This window comes from Balaenoptera musculus, chromosome 3 (assembly GCF_009873245.2).
Source record: "Balaenoptera musculus isolate JJ_BM4_2016_0621 chromosome 3, mBalMus1.pri.v3, whole genome shotgun sequence".
Lineage (NCBI taxonomy): Eukaryota > Metazoa > Chordata > Mammalia > Artiodactyla > Balaenopteridae > Balaenoptera > Balaenoptera musculus.
The window spans coordinates 49,531,248-49,558,276 of NC_045787.1; the positions used below are offsets into that span (position 1 = coordinate 49,531,248).

At 35.5% G+C, this 27,029-nt stretch overlaps 1 protein-coding gene across 8 annotated transcripts in view; it reads left to right on the top strand.

Moving 5' to 3' along the window:
* The window catches only part of RNF180 (ring finger protein 180), a 285,515-nt gene that overhangs the window by 47,606 nt on the left and 210,880 nt on the right, over positions 1-27,029 (top strand). For 4 of the 8 annotated variants that reach the window (XR_005019474.1, XM_036849070.1, XM_036849069.1 and 1 more), the window contains 3 exons: positions 6,092-6,187; positions 7,808-8,767; positions 11,613-11,648. Coding sequence is in view for 7 of the 8 variants with exons in the window: in XM_036849070.1 (XP_036704965.1) it covers positions 6,092-6,187; positions 7,808-8,767; positions 11,613-11,648 (1,092 nt within the window). In the remaining variant the exon portion in view is untranslated. Of the gene's footprint in view, positions 1-2,827; positions 2,911-5,326; positions 5,436-6,091; positions 6,188-7,807; positions 8,768-11,612; positions 11,649-27,029 lie in introns of those variants that run through there. The other 4 variants (XM_036849073.1, XM_036849074.1, XM_036849076.1 and 1 more) reach the window with 3 other exon arrangements.

The following is a 27,029-nucleotide window of genomic DNA, read 5'->3' on the forward strand; positions in this document are numbered from 1 at the left end:
TTGCCATGTCTTATAGTTCAAGTTTACTGATGATAAATTCTTTTAGGATTTGTTCCTATGAAAAAGTCTTTATTTCACCTTCATTTAAAACATTTTATATACAGTAAAATTACTCTTTGGTTTACAGTTCCCTGGGTTTTGACAGATGAATAGGGTTGATTATACATAACTACAATCAAGATACAGAACAGTTACATTATTCCCTAAATTCTCTCATGCTCACCCTTCATATTCAACCCTTTCCTCCCTCACCCAACCCTGACAATTACTGATCTCTTCTCTATCCCCATAGTTTTATTATGCTTGCTCGCCTTGTTGAAGAGGGACAGCAACTTCAACAAGCCTGTAACTTCTCTGCCTTCCCCTGGATCCTAGTACAGACTCTACCTGCTGGGTCAGATAGATGTATATTTAGCTCTGTGATGAAGGGTTCTAGTTTCTCTGATATATACCCACATTATCAAGATCAGAGACAGTGAAACTGGCATGAGTTTCAGTTCATCCTCATCAGTACCATCTTTTCCTTGCTGTCCCCTACTTTACATCCATCTTCCTTTCCTGACTGCCTCAGGCACTGCATTTTTGGATCTTAGGGGTTTGGCCATCTCAGTGCTCCTGTCCCTTTCAGTTATAGTTTTGCGTCCAGCATTATATTCCTGCCACTCTCTCAGGAATTTGAGGGTTTTGTTGTTGCTGTTCATCAGTGCTCTAAGGGTCACAATGTGTATTGTCCTTCCGCTAGTAGTTTAAGGCTTTTGTTTTGTTGGAGAGACAAGGAGAAAGGATCTGGATAGAGTTTTATCTATTTCCCTCAGTGGCTGCTCTTCCTCTCCCCCAGGCCTGTACCATGTTGGATTTTTGTTTGGATACCAAACACTATAAATTTCATGTTGTGGAGTGTTATACTTTGTTTTATTCCTTTAAAGGCTTTTGTATTTTGTTCTGCCTAATACTTGTTTTTAGATAATTTTGATAATTTAGAAGCTTATTTTTAGGTTCTTTAGGGCAGGTTTAGAGTAGTCCTAATTCTAAGGCTAATTTAGTCCCACTTTTATGGAATGACCCTTTGGGTCACTACTGAATGCTTCATTATTTAATGAGTCCTTTTCCATCAGGCTGGTTGGAACATAATGTTTCCTGGCCCTGTGTGAGCTCTTGGAATTATTTGGCTTATAGCCTCTCTAGTTGTTCTTTCCCCTGTACAGGTGTTCTTAGCACAGTCTCCTGGAGTTTTGCTCTAAGCATGACCATATTGGACTTTGATCAAAGACTCAAGGGGAAACCATATATGAACTTCTGGAACTTTAAAAAAAATCTTTCTCTTGGGTACTGTGTCCTGCAGATTTTAGTTTGTCTTAAGCTCCAAAAAATCTGATTCTTGTTTCCTCAAGTCAGAAAGTTGACCAGACTCTGTTGAGGTTCCTTCTTCATGTGTACTGTACTCTGTTAATTGCCTCCAGGAAGAAAGTCTGGATGACTGTAGGCTCAATTAATTTATTTCTCTCAGAAGTCAGTATTTTACTGCCTGTTGTCCCACTGTTTGAAAATAGTTGTTTGTTACATTTTGTCCAGTTTCCTAGTTGTTTGTGGTAGGAAGTTAGTTATGAACTCCTATTCCTTCATGGCCCTAAGTGGAATTCCAAAAGTCATTGTTATCTTTTTTCTCCTGTTTGTAAGATGCCTAGTTTTTCTTGATGCATTCTTTTGTCACTGAATTTCAGCCATTTTATTAAGAGCCATGGTTTCCTTTGTGTTTACACTGTTTGAGGATCCCTGAGCTTCTTGAATCTATAGGCCTTTGGAGAATTTGGCCATGATTTATTCTATTGTCCCGTCTTTTCTCCATTTACATGTATGTTAGACTATTTGATGTTTCCCAAAAGTCACTGAGATTTTGCTCATTATTTTCCACATTTTTTTTCTTTCTATGCTTGGTTTTATCATTATTTTTTATTTTATATGTTCAGGTTTTCTTCTGCAGTATCTAATTTGCTGTTAAGAGAATTTTTTTTTTTTAATAGATTTATTTATTTATTTATTTAATTTTGGCTGTGTTGGGTCTTCGTTTCTGTGTGAGGGCTTTCTCCAGTTGCGGCGAGCGGGGGCCACTCTTCATCGCAGTGCGCAGGCCTCTCACTGTCGCGGCCTCTCTTGTTGCGGAGCACAGGCTCCAGACGCGCAGGCTCAGTAGTTGTGGCTCATGGGCCTAGCCACTGCGCGGCATGTGGTTTCTTCCCGGACAGGGCACGAACCCGTGTCCCCTGCATTGGCAGGCGGATTCCTAACCACTGCGCCGCCAGAGAAGCCCCCAAGAGAAATTTTTAATTTCAGAAAAGTTTTTTCTCTATATATATCATTCATTTGGTATTAAGACAATTTATCTTTTCATTATACTCATGTTTTTCTTTTAATACTTGAAAATATTTGTCATAGCTGGTTTAATGTCTGTTTATGCAATAATATCCACTTTTTTGGGGGTATATTTATATTGATCAATTTTTCTCCTTGTTGTGGGTCACATGTTTGTTTGTTTTTTTTTTTTTTTTGTACATATCTAGTAATTTTTCTTGTAGGTTGGACATTTAGATTTAACATTATTGAGTGTCTGGATATTATTGTCTTCCTTTAAAGGGTGTTTTAGCAGGCATATAAGTTATTTGTGATTGAACTTCATTCTTTGGAGGCTTATTTTTAAGCTTTGTTAGGGTTGCTTTTTAGTACTCTTTACTCTTGAGCTAATTTAGCCCTACTTTTAAGGCAGAACTCTTCTGGAATCTCTCCTAAAGACCCCATAAGTTCATTGAGATCTTTCTACTCTGGCTGCTTGGAACTTGAACATCTTCCCAGCCTTGCTGTGAGCCCTGTGTGAATAGTTATGTTTACAGCTCACTAGAAGATGTCTTTTCCTTGGTAAATTTTCTTTATCTGGTTCTCTGATATCTCACCCTACATATGTCCATATTGGTATTCAATCAAAAATTTAGAGGAATCACTATACAGGTTTCTGGAACTTTTTTTCTATTTATAGGCCTCTCCTTGCCAGTACAGTGTCGTGCAAATTCTAGCTGTTTAGCCTTTACAGACTCTGAGCTCCATCTTAAATCATCAAGGCTGCTGTACACTAATTGGGTTCCTCCTCCCCACACCAAGGTTCTGAAAGTTCCCCCAGGCAGAAATCCAGGGTTATTTTTAGGCTTACCTCATTTATTTTCCTTCTCTGAGGGATCACAGTCCTGTGCTTTCTTTTGTCTAATGTCTTAAAATAATACTTTAATATATTTTGCCTAGTTTTATCAGTTTTAATAGTGAGAGCATGTCTAATACCACTTACTCCAGTATTGCCAGAACCAGAAGTAATCAATGTATTTTATTTTTATTTACATCAAATTTTAAATAAATATTTTATTATATAAGTGTAATTTAATATATTCTCCCATTAAAACAATTATGGAAAAGTTAGTTTCCTTTTAGTAACTTTCCTAATCTTAGGCTTCTTTCGTTCTTCAAATCTAGCCAGTGATATCAACTTGGTACACAGCCTGTAAGGTACCTTTTCTATCCATTTATATACATATGTTTCCATAGAAAAGTTGTAATATTGGTTTTATTTAGGTTGTATATGCTTTTAGTATCGTAATTCAGAGTATATTTAGTTCTCTTTCACTTGATTTAAAAAAAACAGTGTGTGTTAGAGGTGTACCTTATTATTAAAACAAATCTATTTCATATTCTTTATATGTTGATATAGTTAATATATTAAATGATGCAATATTTTTATATGGTAATATTTTCAGCAAGAATAGAGATTGGTCCTCAGTAGCTCATCTTCTGGACATATTGCAAATGCTTTCCATTTTTTTCCAGGCCTTTCCAGCCACATTTTCAGAAATGTTGCCCTATTTCTCTCTGCCCCAAGTACTCCTCTTGCCTGGAGACAGACAGACTTCACATCCACCCCTAATAGTTGCCCAGGGCCCTTTTTTGCTTCTAATTTCCACAATTTTGGCATGGGCCATTCTTTGTGTTGTTCTCATCTGTTATGTACTTGAATACAGTATGCTGTTGTTTCCCTCATTAATCTCTCAGAGGTTCCTTACAATTTTTGGCCCATTGAAATCTCCCCATCCATATTTTCTCATTCATCTATTGATTCCTTTTTTTGAAAAGTCTTTTGTAGTTTCTGTGGTTTGATAGGGAGTATAGGCTGGAATATGTACTCACTTTGCTATCTTGAAACCAAGAATTACATTTCTCTCTGCCTGAATTTTCGCTGTATCATTTTATCATAATCTAGAATAAGATTAAACCTTTGTATGTTTGCCTAACACTCCTGTGAATAGACATGTGTTAGGGAGCAGTAAGATGTTTGAGCTAGAGAGTATTCCTAGCATCTCCTCTTCTGTTCCTAACTTTACTTCTGTTCAGTAATATCCTCTTCATATTGCCATGCACTTTCCTGGCTCTCATTATTCTTGTGTTGACATGGGAAGTTCCATTTGTTAACCAGAATTTGAGTTTAGGCATCATGAATAAAACTGTAAAGTTTCTCTTTGGGCAACTATAAACCCTTCCCAACAGATTTTCTATTTGCCATTGAAATATTTTCAACCCATGTTGCAGATTTTTAAAACATTAGAATTGGAAATTTTTAAACCTTTTAACAAAGTTTTCTTTCACCATTATAATCTTGAATTTGGTTTAGCACTAATTATTATTTTGGCATATAAAATACTGCTGTATACAATATACAAAATAATGAAATGTGATCTAACCTATAACAATAGCTCAAGTCCCTTCCACTTTTAATTTATGTTTTGATTTTTTGGGCTCCTAACCAAAGTTAGATTAACATGGCTTCCTTATAGATCTTTCCAATATGTAAATAAATTACACTGAAACTTTTTGTCTACACTGGGCAACAATTTAGTACCTTAAGATCTACTGATGGAGGAGAAAAATGATGTAAGGTCCAGAGGAACCGTCTTGGGATATTAAACAAAAATTCTGGGTGATCCTGGCTCTAAGTCACAATCTAATATAGATTATTCAGTGAAAATTTCTTAAAGAGATTCAGTCCTTTTTCATTCATAGCACTGTGAATACAAACTTCTAAGTCATGCTCAATAATTTCCTTGTTGTTTGTTACTTTGTTATAACCTGATTATAGTAACTAGTAGTGCAACCACTTTGGAAATATAAAAGAGAACTATTCTTTGGCAACTTGCAGAGCTACTTCTGTTTAAAATCTGATCCTGGGAAAGGATATATGGACAGGAGACTACCCTTGTGCTGTTCTTGTCAATCAACCCTTTCTGTCATTTCACAGAATGAAATTCTGTAGACCCAGAAGGGACCTGAGCAGTTATGTAGCAGTGGTTTACGGGAAAAGAAACTGAGAGCCAGAGAGATAAAGCAGCTGTCCTACAGTCACAGAGGTAGTAAAGAACCACATATCTTCACCCTGGCCTGCCCTGAATTTTTTTGACATGTTGAGAAGTCATCGTGTCTCAACTATATATCACATTTATTTCTACAGACCTACTTCAAAAGGCTAAAATTGTCTCTTTTTGAAATTTTTGTTGTACTTACACAGCTGAAATTTAGTCAGAGCCTTTCTAGCTCCCTGTACAATTATTCCTCTTCTCCCATTCTCTTAAACTTTTCTTGAGCATCTTGATAGAGAATACAGCAACTCCTTTATTCTGTCATTAGAATCCAGACAAAATCAGAGATTGAAGGCTGGGGAAAGTTGTCATGAATGGTAGTATTTTTACTCACACACAGAAAAAATAGGACACCAGATTTGTCCATTCAGTAACTTTCTGCTTAATTTTAAATTTAATTTGATGAACTCAATGAAATGGAGGAATCTTTTTTTTTTTTTTTGGTCAATTTAAATGTGGCTATTCCCTGAAAAAAAACCTTTTCTTTCTGGGTTTGTCTTTGGCAATGGGAGTAAGGAGAGGAGGGCAGTATGTATTTCCTTCCTATCTAAAATTGAAAGTATTTTTTTGGGTTTTACTCAAATATGAATTTTGTGTAATAAATTCTGAACTAGTCATGACTAATATCATGCATTTTGCTACAACAGGATAGACATGATTCAGCTGATGATCAAAATATTTGTCATGTGTGGCATATGGATATAGAAGCCCTTCCAGAATGGATACACTGCCTAATACAGAAAGTAAGTTCCATAGTTTCTGAGTAAAATTAGGAATATACTACCTTCAGAAAGTTTTCGTCCTAATTTTAGAGCTATTTTTCTTGGATGCATTGTTTCAAGAGACATGAAAGGGTGTGTAACTTGATTACGCTTACTGGTTTCTTCATTATTACTGGAGTGCTCTGAGGACTTTTATACCTCAGACTTTGCACTTGGTATTTCCCCTTCCTTGAAATTCTCTTCCAACAACTACTCACCTGTTCCTTCATTTCCTTAGGTCTTTATTCTCAGTGAGGCATTGCCTGGCCAGTCTATCAGCTGCCTCTCCCCACTATTACCACTCTCAACACTTTCTTTCTCCCTTCTTTACTTTATATACCTATCTATGTTTTACACACACATTATAAGTGATATATAGAACTTTAAATATGCTTAAGTATATATGACATATATAAATTATTATACACATTCATACACATATCCACATATGCATATATATACACACACACAAAGGGCTTACTGATCTTGTTAGTTACCTAGCTCCTCTACTAGAATATAAACTCCATAAAGTCAGAAGTTTTTATATTTTGTTCATTATGTACTATATCCCCAGCACCTAGAACAGTACCTATTGAGTGAATGAAATATCCTATGTGTCTCATTACACAAATGTAAAATAAACTGGAAAATTAATGACTCGTATTGGCACAGTCAGTATCAAAAAAACACACTTTTAAGGATCCTTAATGAAATATTATGAGTAGGAATTCATCTTGTCAGTGTGGCATCATTATTTCTCATAATTCAAAAAAGCTAAGTATTAGAAAAGTATAAGAAATATGATTTTTGGAACAATATAGTTGCCTTTCTCCACTGACTAGCTTACTTTTTTTGTTAAAGAATAACATTAGCTAGATATCCCTTGCATCCATTCTCACATTGTAATGATTTCCTGGGAAAATGCCAGTGTACTGCTTATTAGTGTCCTGAACTTTAGAAAATGTATTAGGACACTGTAGATGTCCTACTATCTCTGTTGAAAAGATAACTTTAAGTTAGTTCATTATTAATTTGTAATCTGAGTATAGAAAATGAAGTAACTGATGTATGCAACCAATATCTTTTGGTTGTATGTAAAAAGGCAGGAAGAGCTTTATTCTGTTGATTGGGTAAAGTTCCCTCCCACAGTGCTTGGTATGCAAGAAGTGTATCAAAACAGACACTTTTCTGTGAGATTTTACTTGCAAATTAAGCTCTGTAGACTGATTTGCTTCCTGGTTCCATAGTGTATTTTTCTTTTCATTAGTTCACACTGTATCCATATTCAGACTATTGTTTAAGAGACTCTTAGAATTCTTAGGAGTATCGTTCAGATGGGTGTGATGTGCAATATATTATCATTCTAGACCTTTGGAGCTTCTTATCTCTATTTATTGGAAGGCTTGTTTCCATCTAGTAGACTGTTCTGTCTACTAATCAGAAAACAATGCTGGCCTTTTCTGTGGCGTAGAAAACTTTCATGTGGTCGGCTTTAAAAAACAAACAAACAAACAGTAAAACCACAAACAAAAAAACAGCTGACATTCTCTTTGGTTACTTTACAAAGAAAGAATTGTTTTTATTTTCCTTTATTACCTGTAGGCCCAGTGGACAGTTGGAAAACTGAATTGTCCTTTCTGTGGGGCCCGTTTAGGGGGCTTTAATTTTGTCAGCACTCCAAAATGTTCCTGTGGCCAGCTTGCAGCTGTACATCTCTCCAAAAGCCGGACCGATTATCAGCCAACACGGTCAGGCCGACTAATGAGACCCTCGCTGAAATACTTGTCACATCCTAGAGTTCAGTCAGGTTGTGACAAGGAAACTCTGCTGACAGGTGGCGCCTCCAAAAACAGAAATCACGGGCTTTTAAACATGGCCCAAAATAATAATGGTCCTGGAAGATTAACGGAAGCACTCTGCCTGGAGGTACGGTCAACATATTTCAAGATGAAGAACGAAAAATTGCTCTTCAAAGCATCAGATCCAAAATATCAGCTTTTTGTTCCGCAGCTTGTGACCGGCAGATGCACTACGAGAGCTTTTCATAGAAAATCACATAGCTTGGATCTGAACATCAGTGAGAAACTGACTTTATTACCCACTTTATATGAAATCCATAGTAAGACTACTGTGTATCCCAGGCTAAATGAAACGCAGCCTGTTGACCTTTCGGACTTGCCTTTAGAATCAAGTAAAAATAACCGTTCCTTTCAGATTTCATCCAGTTTTGATCCTAATATGCTGCTGCAAAGATTTTCAGTGGCTCCCTGTGAGACCCAGACACAAAGAGGAGGAGAATTTCAGTGTGGTCTAGAAGCTTCTGCAGTGTACTCTGGCCATGCTAGTTCTAACAACCTGACTTTCCTGATGGACATGCCCTCAGCTGGGAGGAGCACACTGGAGGCCCCAGACCAGGAAGAGCACCTCTCTCCTCTGGACTTCCTGCACTCAGGCAGTTTTTCATTGGGTGCCATTAATCAGAGGCTCAGCAAGAGAGAAAAGAGCAAGCTGAAGAATCTGAGACGGAAACAACGAAGGCATGAAAGATGGCTGCAGAAGCAGGTAATTTTTGAAAGAGTTTACTAAAAATTCTGTATTACAAATGTCAGACTTTGGGGAGAGGAGCTAACTTTGAATAACCTGTATTATAAAAACTTGATTTGAGTGATTTTTGAAATGACATTTCTCCCAAGTGAAGTTAATGATCATGTAGCTGTATTATAACTGACATGTATAACCATGTCTGTGCTTACACATGTTCAGAAAATGCCCTTTTGTGAAGTTTTTCCCAATTTTGCTAATATTTTATAGGAACATTCATCTCATGATATTGAGACTAGGTTGTCATACACATTTTAAATATATTCATGTTAGGATTGTTTTGCAGTGCTGCTTTTTCAGGTTAAATTGAAACAGAAATGTTTCCCTAAGTAAATCCAATATAGTGACAAATTCATTCACTTTCATTATATTTAGTTTAAATGGATATTTTCAAGGAGCCCTGTTTAATTATGTGCCCACATGAGCCAGATATGGTTAACTGTGCTAAATTGTGAAAATTATCTAAAGGATAATTGACCCTTACTGTAATTTTATAGGAGAGGGTTTTTCTCTGTGGTTTGGACTCCTGTACCTGTAATGATACGTTCAGGGGTGGGGTGTGTGAAGGAAACCAATATTAGGCACTGAGGAGACCAATTAAAGCCAGTGGATGAGGTGCTTATGAAAATTTAGAAGTTTGAGGACCAGCTTATTTCTGTATAAACTAGTTTTGCAAATTGCTTTCATTATTTGGTCATAATAGATAGCAGTCCTTATTAATTAGTATATTGAATATTAACAGTGTCCTCAGAGCTAAAATACAGAAAGCAACAACTTTACATAATAGTTCACTCTTAGTTAAGCAAACTCATTATTGTTTATGATTCTAGCCATGGACTGAATAAAATAAAATTACTGCATTAAATGCCTCAATCATGTGAGGTATTTTTCATCTTTTGGTTAGATAGTATAAGTAATTGTTTTTATATTTTTGATTGGTTTCTGACAAAAGCATTTCAATTTGGTTTCTTTGCAAGTGATGGTGTAATGTGACATCAAAGCATATACTGTAGGATGTAAAAAAGAATATGTTTTAGCACCATTATAATATACTTTATAGTTTAACTTATCAAAGCTGTAAAATTCAAAAATTTTATTGAAAATTTGACTTAAACCTAGATAAATTGGAGATGATCATATGTTAAGTGAACAGAACAAATACCTTAAAAACATGTGGAGGGTTCTAAAATAATTCTCTTAACAAACAGAGATTTCAAAGAAGTATGAAAATTATACTTGTTCTGTGCTGTAAATATGCAAATAACATTTTTACAATTTTCAAAATATGTATAATTCTTAGGCTAGGTACTTCTGAAAACCTCAGTTATATTTTTAATCATTTTCTAGCATAGGAACACTCTTTTTCACACAGTTTAAAGCAAAGTAAGACCAAAATTAATGGTCTTTTTTTTTTTTTTTTTGATAAGGTTGCTTTTATTCATTCACACACATGTGATTTAACCAATCTGCTTAGCTAATTGATCGAAGTGAATGAGTCTTAGTCAGACCTGTGACAGGTCAGTACAGGAATGATATGGTGGGATCCTAATAGGTTTGGTTGCTTGCACAGGAGCTACAGGCAAACAAATGCCCAATGTGTCCTTAGCAAAGAAAATCTAAAAACAGGTAGCAGCATAGAAATGACATGGATTCGCAGTGTGAGTACACACTGTGGTTTGAGTCAGAAGGAAGAAGAATTTTTAATAGTTTTACTAATTCAAGGAAAAGGATAAATCCTAGGAAGAGTTGATATTTGAGAAAAATTAATGGCTTAGCTATTCAGCTCGTTTAATGTTTAATAAAGATTAGTTGATTCTAAAACAGATATCAGATATCTGTTTTGTATATCATGCCTTTGGGTAATAACTTCAAAACAGATCCTGCCCCTTTTTTAATGAGAAAGATATGTATACAAGATATAAATAAAAAGTTACCTATTATTAATGGTAATTTTTTAAAGTTTAAAATAATTGGTTGGGATATCTAGATTTCTGACTTTCATTTGACATTTAAAATTTTTTTGTGTGTAAACTAGACATCTTTCTGTGGCAGATACCATGGTAGAAAATGTTAATGATGCTACAAAAAGTTACTTAAATTTTTGAAGCTTAGGGATGTAAATGAGATTATTGTTAAAGCAGAAACTACAGCCAGTTTTCAGTGTTTTTGTTCAGCAAATGTTAGTTGAGCATCTACTTTGGGGGAAGAGTGCTGAGCAAACCCTTTTTTTATTCAACACAGTCTTTTTGGTTTTGGTTTTCTTTTTTAATTGTCATGCAATAAAGTTGATTTACTCTTGGCATACAGCTCTATGATTTAAACATATGTATAGATTCATATAACAACCACCACAGTGGGGGTCCAGAACAGTTCCATCAGCCCCACCCCAAATTTCCCTTGTGCCTTTATAATTGTGCCATGATTATATCTTTATAATCACACCCTTGTCCCATCCCTAATTCCTGAAGACCACTGATCTGTTCTCCATTACTTTAGTTTGTCTTTTTGATAATTTTATAAAATAATAATGTAATGTTATAAAATTAGAACATGTAGTATATAATGTTTTGAGACTGGCTTCTTTTACTCAGCATAATTACCTGTGAGATTCATCCAAGTTGTTGCATATATCTCTAGTTTGTTATTTTTAATCCGTAATAGTATTCCATTGTATGAATGCACCACAGTTTATCCATTTACTTGTTGAGCAGAGGTAGGTTATTCCAGGTTTTGGCAATTATGAATAGAGCTGTTATAAACATTCATGTACAGGTTTTTGTGTGAACCTAAGCTTTCATTTCTCTAGGGTAAATGTCCAGGAGTGGGATTGCTGGATCATATGGTAAGTAACTGTCAAATTGTTTTTCTGAATGGCTATACTATTTTGCATTCCAAGCAGCAATGTATGAGAGTTCCTTTTGCAGTGTATCCTCATGAACACCTGGTACTCTTAAAATTTTGACATTAATAGATACAGAGTGGTATCACATTCTGGTTTTAGTTTGCATTTCCCTAATGACATTTCCCTAATGATGTTCAACATTTTTCAAGTGCTTATTTTGCCGTTTATATATATTGTTTAGTGAAGTATCTTTTCAAATCTTTTAGTCATTTTCTTAATTGGGTTGTGTTCTTTGTGTTGAATTTTGAAAGTTCTTTATGTACTTTGGATGTAAGTCCTTCATTGAGTATGTGATTTGTAAAGATTTTCTCCCAGCCTGTAGCTTGTCCTTTTATTGTCTCAGAAAAAAATTTTTTTCCTATACAGGAAACATATTTAATTTTGATGAAGTCCAGTTTCTCAAATTTATTTTTAATGGATCATGCTTTTGGTGTCCTATCTAAGAACTCTTTGCCTAACCCTAGGTTATGAAAATTTTCTCCTATGGTTTCTTATAAAATTTATATAGTTCTAAGTTTTATATTGAGAATTATGACTCATTTTGAGTTTTTTTTTTTAAATAAGGTGTGTGATTTAGGTTGAGGTCCCTTGTTTTGCATAGAGATGCTTGATTGTTCCAGAACTATTTGTTGAAAACACTGTCCTTTCTCCGTTGAAATGCTTTTGCAGCTTTGTCAGAAATCAACTGGCTCTATATGTGTGGTCTTTTTCTGGACTCTCTCTTCTGTTCAGTCTATTTTTGTGTCTCTCCCTTTGCCAATAGTCCTCTTTATTGTTTATTGTAGCTTTATACTAAGTCATTAAAATAGGGTACTGTGATTCCTCCAACTTTATTTTTCATTTTCAAAATTGTTTTATTCTAGTTCCTTTGCCTTTCCATATAAATCTTTACAAAAAATAGATCAACTTGGGGAGAAGCAAAATCTTTACTGTGTTTATTTTTCCAGTCCATGAACATGATATGTCTCTCCTTTTATTTAGGTCTTTGATTTCTTTCATCAGTATTTTGCAATTTTTAGCATTCAGAACGTGTGCATATACTGTTAGATTTATACCTAAGTATTTACTTTGTGTGTTATTGTTAATTTAAAAAATTGTTTTGATTTATAATTGTATTTCACTAGTTTACAGAAACCTAATTGATTTTTGTTTTGACTTTATATCTTGTGCTGTTGATAGTACAGATCTTTGACATCTCTTGTCAGATTTATCCCTAAGTATTTATATTTTTATACTGTTGGTGAATAGTATTATTTTATTAAATCTTAATTTCCATTTGTTCATTAATAATATATAGAAATACAATTGATTTTTGGTATTAATCTTATATCTTACAACCTTTCTAATTTTACCTATCAGGAATAGCAGGGTTTTTGTAGATTTCACTGGGTTTTCTACTCAGATGATCATGTCTGCAAATAAAAACAGTCTTACTTCTTCCTTTCCAATTTGATTATTTATTTTTTTGTGTTATTGAGTGAGCTAGAACATCTAGTACAGTGTTGAGTAGAAGTGATGAGAGCAGGTATCCTTGTCTTTTTCCTGATGTTAGGAGGAAAGCACTCAGTCTTTCACCATTAAGTATTATGTTAGGTATGGGTTTTAGATAGATGCCCTTTATCAGGTTGAGGAAGTTTTCTTCTATTCCTAGTTTGCTGAAATTTTTATCATGAATGGATGTTGAATTTTGTCAAATGCTTTTTCTGTATCAATTGATATGATTATGTGTTTTTAATGTGAATATTAAGTGATTATCAAATATTGAGCCAGTGTTTCATTCCCACAGTAAATACTTTGTTATGTTGTATTTTTCTTTCTGTATATTGCTGGATACTACTTGCTAATATTTTTTGAGAGTTTTTTTGGTTTCTTTGTTTTTTTGCCTCTGTACATGAAGGATATTATTCCGAAGCTTACTCTGTTTTTGTACAGTCTTTTTCTGATTTGATATCATGGTAGTGCTGGCCTTATAAAATGAGTTAAGAATTGTTCTTTCCTGTTGTGTTTTATGGAAAATATTGTGAAGAATTAATATTACTTTTTCTTAAATATTTGGTAATGAAACTACCTGGGCCTGGAGGTTTTGGGGGTGGGGGTGGGTGAAGGAGGTGAATTTAACTATGAATTCAATTTCTTTAATGTTTGTAGGACAATTCAGGTTATCTGTTTCATGTTGGATAATTTTGGTAGTTGTTTTCAATGAATTATCTAAGTTGTTGAAAATATGTGTGTAGAATGTTCATAGTATTCCCTTATTATCCCTTTAATGTCTGTTGGGTCTGTAATGATATCCCCTTTTCAATCCTGATAATAGCAATTTGTGTCTCGTCTCTCCTTCTCTCCCCTCCCTTCCCCTCCCCTCTTGCTTTTAGTTTTGCTAGAGGTTTATCAGTTTTACCAGTCTTTTCAAAGAACCAGCTTTTGATTTCAATTATTTTTTTCTATTATTTTTTGTTTTCAAAGTCATTGATTTCTGGTCTTACTTTTATTACTGACTTCCTTCTGCTTGCTTTGACTTTATTTTCCTTTCTCTTATAAAATATTTTTTATGGGAGAAACTTAAGTTTTTGATTGGAAATACTTTTTTCTCTCATCTAAGCATTTATTGCTATAAATTTCCCTTTAGTTACTGCATGAGCTACAACCCATGACTTTTATGTTGTGTTTTTAATTCAGTTCAAACTGTTTTCTAATTTCCTTTGAGACTTTTGTTGGCCCACGTAGTTTGTCTAAGTGGCTAGTATAATCATGCAAAGACTGAAATATTAGCATTCTGAGGAAATTTAAAAACTTCATCCTGTGGAAGGGTATTTCTTCCTCTGGATTGAGAGAATGTAAAGCTGCAACTAGTATAGCTGTATAATATTTTAAAATAATTCTATTTAAACATTTTGTTTGTTCTGCTGTGTTGACATTTCTTAACCTTGCACTTATTTAATATGAATAAAAGAAAATGTCTCTTTAAAACCCACAGGAAACTATTGTGAAAAGAGTTTACCTTACATTTCTGTGGCATGTTGTGCATGAAAATATAAAATAATTGATCAAGTATCATGGTTTTTAATAAATCAATGAACCATCTACAATGATTATATTACATTGTTCTGAGTTAACTAAATGAGTTAAGACTACTTGTATTATTACGAGGGTGTGATTTAGGCACTGGGGAGAATAGAGGTCAATAAATTATATTAAAGACCTACTTATTTGTGTTTACCTAGAGAAGACATACATTTTCCACAAAGGCATTAAGTTTCATTTTCCTGGATTTGCACATAGGGATAATTTTTCACAGATTTTGAAGGAGTCCACTTAATCTTTTATCACTTGATTCATCAGGTTGAAATCATACACAAATCATATTCTAAATATATTTTTGGTTATCTTTTTAAAATAAAATTTTTGTGCTTCTGAATTATAATAGTAATTCACATATTGAACAGTTATCCTCATTTGTTCTGTTTCTAAAGAAGAAAATTAATGGTTTATTGAAATAAAAAGCTTCAGTAATGAAAATAACTAAAATTTTAATTAGATGACACATTTTACTATAATTTTCCATTGTGTGTGTATATATATACACACAGACAAACATCCCCCCCCCCACACACAATTCTTTATCTGTTCACCTCTTGATGGACACTTAGGTTGCTTTCATATCTTGGCTGTAGTATATATGCTGCTGTGAAGATTGGGGTGTCTGTATCTTTTTGAATTAGTGTTTTTGTTTTCTCCAGATATGTACCCAAGAATGGAATTGCTGGTTCATATGGTAGTTTTATTTTTAGTTTTTTGAGAAACCTCCATACTGTTTTCCATGGTGCCTGCACCAATTTTCATTCCCAGCAGCAGTGCACCAAGGGTTCCCTCTAATCCACATCCTTGCTAACATGTGTTATTTATGGTTATTTTTTGATGATAGCCATTCTGACAGGTGTGAGGTGATATCTCATTGTGGTTTTGATTTGTCTGATGATTAGTAATGTTGAGCATCTTTTCATGTGCCTGTTGGTCTTCTGTATATCTTCTTTGGAAAAATGTCTATTCAGGTCTTCTGCCCATTTTTTGATAGGGTAGTTTGGTTTTTTGATATTGAGTTACATGAGCTGTTTATATATTTTGGATATTAACCCCTTATTGGTCATATCATTTGCAAATATGTTTTTCCTATTCAGTAGATTGTCTTTTCTTTTTTTTTTTTATGGTTTCTTTTGCTGTGCAAAAGCTTTTAAGTTTAATTAGGCCCTGTTTGTTTTTGCTTTTATTTCTTTTGCCTTAGGAGACTGATCCCTCAGAATGTTACAATTTGTGTCAAAGAGTATTCTGCCTATGTTCTTTTCTAGAAGTTTTGTAGTTTAAGGTCATACATTTAGGTCTTTAATCCATTTTGAGTTTAATTTTGTATATGATGTGAGAAAATGTTCTAATTTCATTCTTTTACATGGATCAGTCCAGTTTTCCCAGCACCACTTATTGAAGAGACTGTCTTTTCTCTATTGTATATTCTTGCATCCTTTGTTGTAGATTAATTGACCATAGGTGCATGGGTTTATTTCTGGGCTCTTTATTCTGTTCTATTGATCTATATGTCTTTTTTTGTTCCAGTACCATTCTGTTTTGATTACTGTAGCTTTATAGTATTGTCTGAAATCAGCTTTGTTCTTTTTTTCCTCAAGATTGCTCTGGCAATTTGAGGTCTTTTGACATGGAACCTTTTGAGGTTCCATATAAATTTTAGGATTACTTGTTCTAGTTCTGTGAAAAATGTCATGGGTATTTTGTTAGGGATTGCATTAAATCAGTAGATTGCCTTGGGTAGTGTGGTAATTTTAATAATATTATTTCTTCCAATCCATGAACACGGGATCTTTCCAGTTATTTGTATCATCCTCAATTTCTTTCTTCAGTGTTGCATGGTTTTCAGACTACAGGTCTTTCACCTCCTTGGTTAACTTTATTCCTAGGAATTTTATTCTTTTTGATGAAAATTTAAATAAAATTGTTTTCTTGCTTTCTCTCTCTGATAGTTCATTATTTGTGTATAGAAAAGAACAGATTTCTATATATTAATCTTGTATTCTACAACTTTACTGAATTCATTTATTAGTTCTTGTAGTTTTTGATGGAGACATTAGGATTTTCTGTATATACTACCATGTGATCTGCAAATAGTGACAGTTTTACTTCTCCCCTTCTGATTTGGATGCCTTTTCTTTTCTTTTTTCTTGCCTGATTGCTTTGGCTAGAACGTCCAATACTATGTTAAAAAGGAGCAGTGAGAGTGAGCATCCTTGTCTTGTTCCTGATTTTAGAAGAAAAGCTTTTAGCTTTTTACTGTTGAATATGATGTTAGCTGTTGGTTTGTAATAAACGGCCTTTATTATGTTGAAATATGTTCCCTGTATACCTACTTTGATGAGAGTTTTTATCATGAATGGATGTTGTCAAATGCTTTTTCTGCATTTATTGAGATGATCATGTGACTTTTATCCTTCATTTTGTTAATGTGGTGTGTCACATTGACTGATTTCTGGGTATTGAACCATCCTTGCACTCCTGGAATAAATCCCACTTGATCATGGTTTTTAATCCTTTTTATGTATCATTGAATTTGGTTTATCAGTATTTTGTTGAAGATTTTACATCTGTATTCATCAGAGATAAAGGCCTCTAATTTTGTTTTTTTTTTGTAGTGTTTTTGTCTGGTTTTGATATCAGAGTAATTATGGCCTTATAGAATGAATTTGGGAGTGTTCCCTCCTCTTCAGTTTTTTGGAATAGTTTGAGAAAGATAGGTATTAGCTCTTACTTATATGTTTGCTAGAATTCCCCTGTAAAGCTACCTGGTTCTAGACTTTTGTTTGCTGGGAGTTTTTTTTTTTTTTTTAATTACAAATTCAGTTCCACTACTAGTGATTGGTCTGTTCTGATTGTCTGTTTCTTCTTGATTCAGTCTTTGAAGGTTGCATGTTTCTAGAAACTTGTCCGTTTCTTCTAGGTGTTCCAGTTTGTTGGCATATAACTGTTTGTAGTATTCTCTTATGATTTTTTGTGTCTCTGTCATATTGGATGTTATTTGTCCTTTTTCATGTCTTATTTTGTTTATTTGGGTCCTCTCTTTTATTGTTGTTGATGAGACTGTCTAAAGGCTTATCAACTTTATGTTTTCAAAAAAACAGCTCTTGGTTTCATTGATTTTTCTTCTTTTTTGCCTCTATTTTATTTATATCCTTGCTAATCTCTGTTATTTCCTTCTTTCTGCTGACCTTATACTTTGTTTATACTTCTTCTTCTAATTACCTTAGATGGTAGGTTAGGTTGTTTAATTAAGATTTTTCTCATTTCTTGAAGTAGACCTATATCACTATAAGCTTCCCTCTTAGAACTGCTTTTGCTGCATGCCATGGATTTTGGAAGGTTGTGGGGTTTTTTTCATTTGTCTCGAGGTATTTTCTGATTTTCTCTTTGATTTATCATTGACCCATTTTATTTTTTAGTAGCATTTTGTTTAGTCTCCATGTATTTTGGTGTTTTTACCATTTTTCTTCCTGCAGTTAATTTCTGGTTTCATTCTGTGTTGCCAGAAAAAATACTTGGTATAGTTTATATCCTCTTAAATTTGTTGAGACTTCTTTGTGGCCAAGCATGTGATATATCCTGGAGAATGTTCCTTTTGCACTTGAAAAGAATGTGTTTTCTGCTGTTTTTGGTTGAAATGTCCTATAGATATCTGTTAAGCCCAATTGGTCTAATGTGTCTTTTAGGACTACTTTTCCCGTATTGATTTTCTGTCTGAATGATCTCTCCAGTTATGTAAGTGGGTGGTTAAAGTCTCCTACTATTATTGTATTATTGTCAGTTTCTCTCTTTATGTCTGTTAATATTTGCTTTATATATGTAGATGCTCCTATTTTAGGTATGTATATGTTAGTGAGTTTTATATACAGTTCTTGTATTGATTCCTTTATCATTATATAAAGCCCTTCTTTTTGTTATAGACTTTGTTTTACTGTCTACTTTGTCTGATATGAGTATTGCTACCCCAGCATTCCTGTTTCTATTTACACGAAATATCTTTTCCAGCCTCTCACTTTCAGACTATATGTGTGTTTAGCTCTGAAGTGAGCCTCTTGTAGTCAGCAGATAGATGACTCTTGTTATTTTTAACCAGTCAGCCCTCTCTGTGTCTTTTGATTACAGCATTTAGTCCACTGACATTTACAGTGATTTTTAATATGTAGGTACTTACTGCCATTTTGTTACTTGTCTTCTGGTAGTTTTTGTAGTTCTTCTCTGTTCTTCTTTTAGTCTCTTCCCTTGTGGTTTATTTTTTAGTGGTATGCTTATGTTCCTTTCTATCTGGTTTTTGAGTTTTCATTGCAGGTTTTTGATCTGTGGTTATCTTGGGGTTCATATGTGTTGACTTACATTTATATTTATTTTTTAAAACTGGTTGTCATTTAAGGTAAAACACATTCTAAAAGGTCTACATTTTTCACTCCCCTCCCCCACATTTTGGGTTTTTTTTAACATCTTTATTGGAGTATAATTGCTTTATAATGGTGTGTTGGTTTCTGATTTATAACAAAGTGAATCAGTTATACATATACATATGTCCCCATATCTCTTCCCTCTTACATCTCCCACCCTCCCTATCCCACCCCTCTAGGTGGTCACAAAGCACTGAGCTGATCTCCCTGTGCCATGCAACTGCTTCCCACTAGCTATCTATTTTATGTTTGGTAGTCTATATATGTCCATGCCACTCTCACACTTTGTCCCTTCTTACCCTTCCCCCTCCCCGTGTCCTCAAGTCCATTCTCTAGTAGGTCTGCGTCTTTATTGCTGTCTTGCCCCTAGATTCTTCTGACCATTCTTTTTTTCTTTTTTTTTAGATTCCATATATATGTGTTAGCATAGAGTATTTGTTTTTCTCTTTCTGACTTACGTCACTCTGTATGAGTCTCTAGGTCCATCCACCTCACTACAAATAACTCAGTTTCGTTCCTTTTTATGGCTGAGTAATATTCCATTGTATATATGTGCCACATCTTCTTTTATCCATTCATCTGTTGATGGACACTTAGGTTGCTTCCATGTCCTGGCTATTGTAAATAGAGCTTCAGTGAACACTTTGGTACATGACTCTTTTTGAATTATGGTTTTCTCAGGGTATATGCCCAGTAGTGGGATTGCTGGGTTGTATGGTAGTTCTATTTATAGTTTTTTAAGGAACCTCCATACTGTTCTCCATAGTGGCTGTATCAATTTACATTCCCGCCAACAGTGCAAGAGGGTTCCCTTTTCTCCACACCCTCTCCAGCATTTATTGTTTGTAGATTTTTTGATGATGGCCATTCTGACTGGTGTGAGATGATATCTCATTGTAGTTTTGATTTGCATTTCTCTAATGATTAATGATGTTGAGCATTCTTTCATGTGTTTGTTGGCAAACTGTATATCTTCTGTGGAGAAATGTCTATTTAGGTCTTCTGGCCATTTTTGGAATGGGTTCTTTGTTTTTTTTGATACTGAGCTGCCTGAATTGCTTGTATGTTTTGGAGATTAATCTTTTGTCAGTTGCTTCACTGGCAAATATTTTCTCCCATTCTGAGGGTTGTCTTTTCGTCCTGTTTATGGTTTCATTTGCTGTGCAAAAGCTTTTAAGTTTCATTAGGTCCCATTAGTTTATTTTTGTTTTTATTTCCCTTTCTCTAGGAGGTGGGTCAAAAAGGATCTTGCTGTGATGTATGTCATACAGTGTTCTGCCTATGTTTTCCTCTAAGAGGTTGATGGTGTCTGACCTTACATTTAGGTCTTTAATCCATTTTGAGTTTATTTTTGTGTATGATGTTAGGGAGTGTTCTAATTTCATTCTATGTAGCTGTCCAGTTTTCCCAGCACCACTTATTGAAGAGGCTGTCTTTTCTCCACTGTATATACTTGCCTCCTTTATCAAAGATAAGGTGACCATAGGTGCGTGGTTTTATCTCTGGGCTTTCTATGCTGTTCCATTGATCTATATTTCTGTTTTTGTGCCAGTACCAAACTGTCTTGATTACTGTAGCTTTGTAGTATAGTCTGAAGTCAGGGAGCCTGATTCCTCCAGCTCCATTTTTCTTTCTCAAGATTGCTTTGGCTATTTGGGGTCTTTTGTGTTTCCATACAAATTGTGAAATTTTTTGTTCTAGTTCTGTGAAAAATGCCATTGGTAATTTGATAGGGATTGCATTGAATCTGTAGATTGCTTTGGATAGTAGAGTCATTTTCACAGTGTTGATTCTTCCAATCCAATAACATGGTATATCTCTCCATCTCTTGGTATCATCTTTAATTTCTTTCATCAGTGTCTTATAGTTTTCTGCATACAGGTCTTTTGTCTCCTTAAGTAGGTTTATTCGTAGATATTTTATTCTTTTTGTTGCAATGGTAAATGGGAGTGTTTCCTTAATTTCACTTTCAAATTTTTCATCATTAGTGTATAGGAATGCAAGAGATTTCTGTGCATTAATTTTGTATCCTGCTACTTTACCAAATTCATTGCTTAGCTCTAGTAGTTTTCTGGTAACATCTTTAGGATTCTCTATGTATAGTATCATGTCATCTGCAAACAGTGACAGCTTTACTTCTTCTTTTCCAATTTGGATTCCTTTTATTTCTTTTCCTTCTCTGATTGCTGTGGCTAAAACTTCCAAAACTATGTTGAATAATAGTGGTGAGAGTGAACAACCTTGTCTTGTTCCTGATCTTACTGAATGGTTTCAGTTTTTCACCATTGAGGATGATGTTGGCTGTGAGTTTGTCATATATAGCCTTTATTATGTTGAAGAAAGTTCCCTCTATGCCTTCTTTCTGGAGGGTTTTTTTATCATAAATGGGTGTTGAATTTTGTCGAAAGCTTTCTCTGCATCTATTGAGATGATCATATGATTTTTCTCCTTCAATTTGTTAATACGGTGTATCACGTTGATTGATTTGTGTATATTGAAGAATCCTTTCATTCCTGGGATAAACCCCACTTGATCATGGTGTGTGATCCTTTTAATGTGCTGTTGGATTCTGTTTGCTAGTATTTTGTTGAGGATTTTTGCATCTATGTTCATCAGTGATATTGGCCTGTAGTTTTCTTTCTTTGTGACATCTTTGTCTGGTTTTGATATCAGGGTGATGGTGGCCTCGTAGAATGAGTTTGGGAGTGTTCCTCCGTCTGCTATATTTTGGAAGAGTTTGAGAAAGATAGGTGTTAGCTCTTCTCTAAATGTTTGATAGAATTCGCTCGTGAAGCCATGTGGTCCTGGGCTTTTGTTTGTTGGAAGATTTTTCATCACAGTTTCAATTTCAGGGCTTGTTATTGGTCTGTTTATATTTTCTGTTTCTTCCTGGTTCAGTCTCGGATGGTTGTGCATTTCTAAGAATTTGTCCATTTCTTCCAGGTTGTCCATTTTATTGGCATAGAGTTGCTTGTAGTAATCTCTCATGATCCTTAGTATTCCTGCAGTGTCAGTTGTTTCTTCTCCTTTTTCATTTCTAATTCTATTGATTTGAGTCTTCTTCCTTTTTTCTTGGTAAGTCTGGGTAATGGTTTACCAATTTTGTTTATCTTATCAAAGAACCAGCATTTAGTTTTATTGATCTTTGCTATCGTTTCCTTCATTTCTTTTTCATTTAATTCTGATCTGATCATTATGATTTCTTTCCTTCTGCTAACTTTGGGGTTTTCTTGTTCTTCTTTCTCCTATTGCTTTAGGTGTAAGGTTAGGTTGTTTATTTCATATGTTTCTTGTTTCTTGAGGTAGGATTGTGTTGCTGTAAACTACCCTCTTTGAACTGCTTTTGCTTCATCCTATAGGTTTTGGGTCGTCGTGTCTTCATTGTCATTTGTTTCTAGGTATTTTTTGATTTCCTCTTTGATTTCTTCAGTGATCACTTGGTTATTAAGTAGTGTATTGTTTAGCCTCCATGTGTTTGTATTTTTTACAGATCTTTTCCTGTAATTGATATCTAGTCTCATAGCGTTGTGGTTGGAAAAGATACTTGATACGATTTCAATTTTCTTAAATTTACCAAGGCTTGATTTGTGACCCAAGATATGATCTATCCTGGAGAATGTTCCATGAGCACTTGAGAAGAAAGTGTATTCTGTTGTTTTTGGATGGATTGTCCTATAAATATCAGTTAAGTCCATCTTGTTTAATGTATCATTTAAAACTTGTGTCTCCTTATTTATTTTCATTTTGGATGATCTGTCCATTGGTGAAAGTGGGGTGTTAAAGTACCCTACTATGATTGTGTTACTGTTGATTTCCCCTTTTATGGCTGTTAGTATTTGCCTTATGTATTGAGGTGCTCCTATGTTGGGTGCATAAATATTTACAATTGTTATATCTTCTTCTTGGATTGATCCCTTGTTCATTATGTAGTGTCCTTCTTTGTCTCTTGTAATAGTCTTTGTTTTAAAGTCTATTTTGTCTGATGTGAGAAGTGCTACTCCAGCTTTCTTTTGATTTCCATTTGCATGGAATATCTTTTTCCATCCCCTCACTTTCAGTCTGTATGTGTCCCTAGGTCTGAAGTGGGTTTCTTGTAGACAGCATATGTATGGGTCTTGTTTTTGTATCCATTCAGCCAGTCTTTGTCTTTTGGTTGGAGCATTTAGTCCATTTACATTTAAAGTAATTGTTGATATGTATGTTCCTATTACCATTTTCTTAATTGTTTCGGGTTTGTTATTGTAGGTCTTTTCCTTCTCTTGTGTTTCCTGCCTAGAGAAGTTCCTGTAGCATTAGTTGTAAAGCTGATTTGGTGGTGCTGAATTCTCTTAGCTTTTGCTTGTTTGTAAAGCTTTTAATTTCTCTGTCAAATCTGAATGAGATCCTGCTGGGTAGAGTAATCCTGGTTGTAGGTTTTTCTCCTTCATCACTTTAAATATGTCCTGCCACTCCCTTCTGACTTGGACCGTTTCTGCTGAAAGATCAGCTGTTAACCTTATGGGGATTCCCTTATGTGTCATTTGTTGTTTTTCCCTTGCTGCTTTTAATATTTGTTCTTTGTATTTAATTTTTGATAGTTTGATTAATATGTGTCTTGGCGTGTTTCTCCTTGGATTTATCCTGTATGGGACTCTCTGTGTTTCCTGGACTTGATTAACTATTTCCTTTCCCATATTAGGGAAGTTTTCAACTATAATCTCTTCAAATATTTTCTCAATCCTTTTCTTTTTCTTTTCTTCTTCTGGGACCCCTGTAATTCAAATATTGGTGTGTTTAATGTTGTCCCAGAGGTCTCTGAGACTGTCCTCAATTCTTTTCATTCTTTTTTCTTTATGCTGCTGTGCAGTAGTTATTTCCACTATTTTATCTTCCAGGTCACTTATCTGTTCTTCTGCCTCAGTTATTCTGCTATTGATCCCTTCTAGAGAATTTTTAATTTCATTTATTGTGTTGTTCATTACTGTTTGTTTGCTTTTAGTTCTTCTAGGTCCTTGTTAAACATTTCTTGTATTTTCTCCATTCTGTTTCCAAGATTTTTTATTATCTTTACTATCATTATTCTGAATTCTTTTACAGGTAGACTGCCTATTTCCTCTTCATTTGTTAGGTCTGGTGGGTTTTTGCCTTGCTCCTTCATCTGCTGTGTGTTTCTCTGTCTTCTCATTTTGCTTAACTTACTGTGTTTGGGGTTTCCTTTTAGCAGGCTGGAGGTTCATTGTTTCTGTTGTTTTTGGTGTCTGTCCCCAGTGGCTAAGGTTGGTTCAGTGGGTTGTGTAGGCTTCCTGGTGGAGGGGACTAGTGCCTGTGTTCTGGTGGATGAGGCTGGATCTTGTCTTTCTGGTGGGCAGGTCCACATCTGGTGGTGTGTTTTGGAGTGTCTGTGGCCTTATTATGATTTTAGGCAGCCTCTGTGTTAATGGATGGGGTTGTGTTCCTGTCTTGCTAGTTGTTTGTCATAGGGTGTCCTGCTCTGTAGCTTGCTGGTCATTGAGTGGAGCTGGGTCTTGGCGATGAGATGGAGATCTCTGGGAGATTTTCACCATTTGATATTACATGGAACTGGGAGGTCTCTTGTGGACCAGTGTCCTGAACTTGGCTCTCCCACCTCAGTGGCACAGCCATGATGCCTGTCCTCCACACGGCTCAGAATAAAAGGGAGAAAAAAAAGAAAGAAAGAAAGAAAGAAGAAGGTAAAATAAAATAAAATAAAGTTATTAAATTAAGAAATAAAAAATAATTATTAAGAAAAATAATTATTTTTAAGTAATAAAAAAATAAAAATAAAAAACAGACAGAAACCCTAGGGCAAATGGTAAAAGCAAAGCTATACAGAGAGAATCACACACAGAAGCATACACATACACACTCACAAAAAGGGAAAAGGGGAAAAATATATATATATCGTTGCTCCCAAAGTCCACCTCCTCAAATTGGGATGATTCGTTGTTTATTCAGGTATTCCACAGATGCAGGTACATCAAGTTGATTGTGGAGATTTAATCCGCTGCTCCTGAGGCTGCTGGGAGAAATTTCCCTTTCTCTTCTTTGTTCACACAGCTCCAGGGGTCAGCTTTGGATTTGGACCCACCTCTGCGTTTAGGTCGCCTGAGGGCATCTGTTCTTCACTCAGACTGGATGGGGTTAAAGGAGCAGCTGAGTCGGGGGCTCTGGCTTACTCAGGCCGGCGGGAGGGAGGGGTACGGATGCAGGGCCGGCCTGACGTTGCAGCAGCCTGAGGCGCGCCGTGCGTTCTCCCGGGGAAGTTGTCCCTGGATCACGGGACCCTGGCAGTGGCGGGCTGCACAGGCTCCTGGGAGGGGAGGTGTGGAGAGTGACCTGTGGTTGCACACAGGCTTCTTGGTGGCTGCAGCAGCAGCCTTAGTGTTTCATGCCCGTCTCTGGTAGCTGCGGCTCACGCCCGTCTCTGGAGGTCGTTTAGGCAGTGCTCTTAATCCCCTCTCCTCACGCACCAGGAAACAAAGAGAGAAGAAAAAGTGTTCTGTTTCTTCAGCAGCTCCAGACTTTTTCCCAGACTCCCTCCCGGCTAGCTGTGGCGCACTAGCCCCCTTCAGGCTGTGTTCACGCAGCCAACCCCAGTCCTCTCCCTGCGATCCGACTGAAGCCCGAGCCTCAGCTCCCAGCCCCGACCCATCCCGGCAGGTGAGCAGATAAGCCTCTCAGCCTGGTGACTGCTGGTCAGCACCGGTCCTCTGTGCAGGAATCTCTCCGCTTTGCCCTCTGCACCCCTGTTGCTGTGCTCTCTTCCGTGGCTCCGAAGCTCCCCACCTCTGCCACCCGCAGTCTCCGCCCGTGAAGGGGCTTCCTAGTGTGTGGAAACCTTTCTTCCTTCACAGCTCCCTCTCACTGGTGCAGGTCCCATCCCTATTCTTTTGTCTCTGTTTTTTCCTTTTTCTTTCGCCCTACCCAGGTACATGGGGAGTTTCTTGCCTTTTGGGAAGTGTGAGGTCTTCTGCCAGGATTCAGTAGGTGTTCTGTAGGAGTTGTTCCACATGTAGATGTATTTCTGATGTATTTGTGGGGAGGAAGGTGATCTCTGCGTCTTAGTCTTCCGCCATCTTGACGCTCCTCCCCTCACATTTTGTGTTTTTGATGTCCTATTTTATATCCTCCTGTTTATCCCTTCACTGTTTATTTTAGTTATAGTTGCTTTTATAAGTTTTTGTGTTTTAATCTTCATACTAGCTTATTTAAGTGGTTGATCTGCAGCCTTTACTATATAGTTGCATTTACTAGTCAGATTTTTTCCTTTTCTATAGATTCTTGTTTTCATTTTATCCTTTTACTTTCTTCTTAGATGACACTCTTTAAACATATCTTTTAGGGTAGATTTAGTTTTGATGAACTTTTAATTTTTGTTTGTCTGAAAAGTCCTTTATCTCTCCTTCAATTCAAAATGGTAATCTTGCTTGGTAGAGTATCCCTAGGTTGCAGGTTTTTCCTTTTCAGCGCTTTGAATATATCATGCCACTCCCATCTGATCTGTAAAATTTCTTCAGAAAAATCAGCCTATAGCTTTCTGTGAATTTCATTTATATGACTGTTTTTCTGTTGTTGCCTTTATAATTTTCTCTTTAGTTTTCAATTTTATCCTTTTAAATATGGTATATCTTGCTTTGGGAGCCTCTGTACTTCTTGTACCGTGATATCTGTTTCCATCCTCAGGTTTGGGAAGTTTTCAGCTAAAATTTCATCAAATGCTTTTTTGACCCCCCTTCTCTTTCTTCTCCTCTGGGACCCATATAATGCAAACATTGGTATGCTTGATGTTTTTGCATAAGTCCCTTAAACTGTTCTCATTTTTTAAATTTGT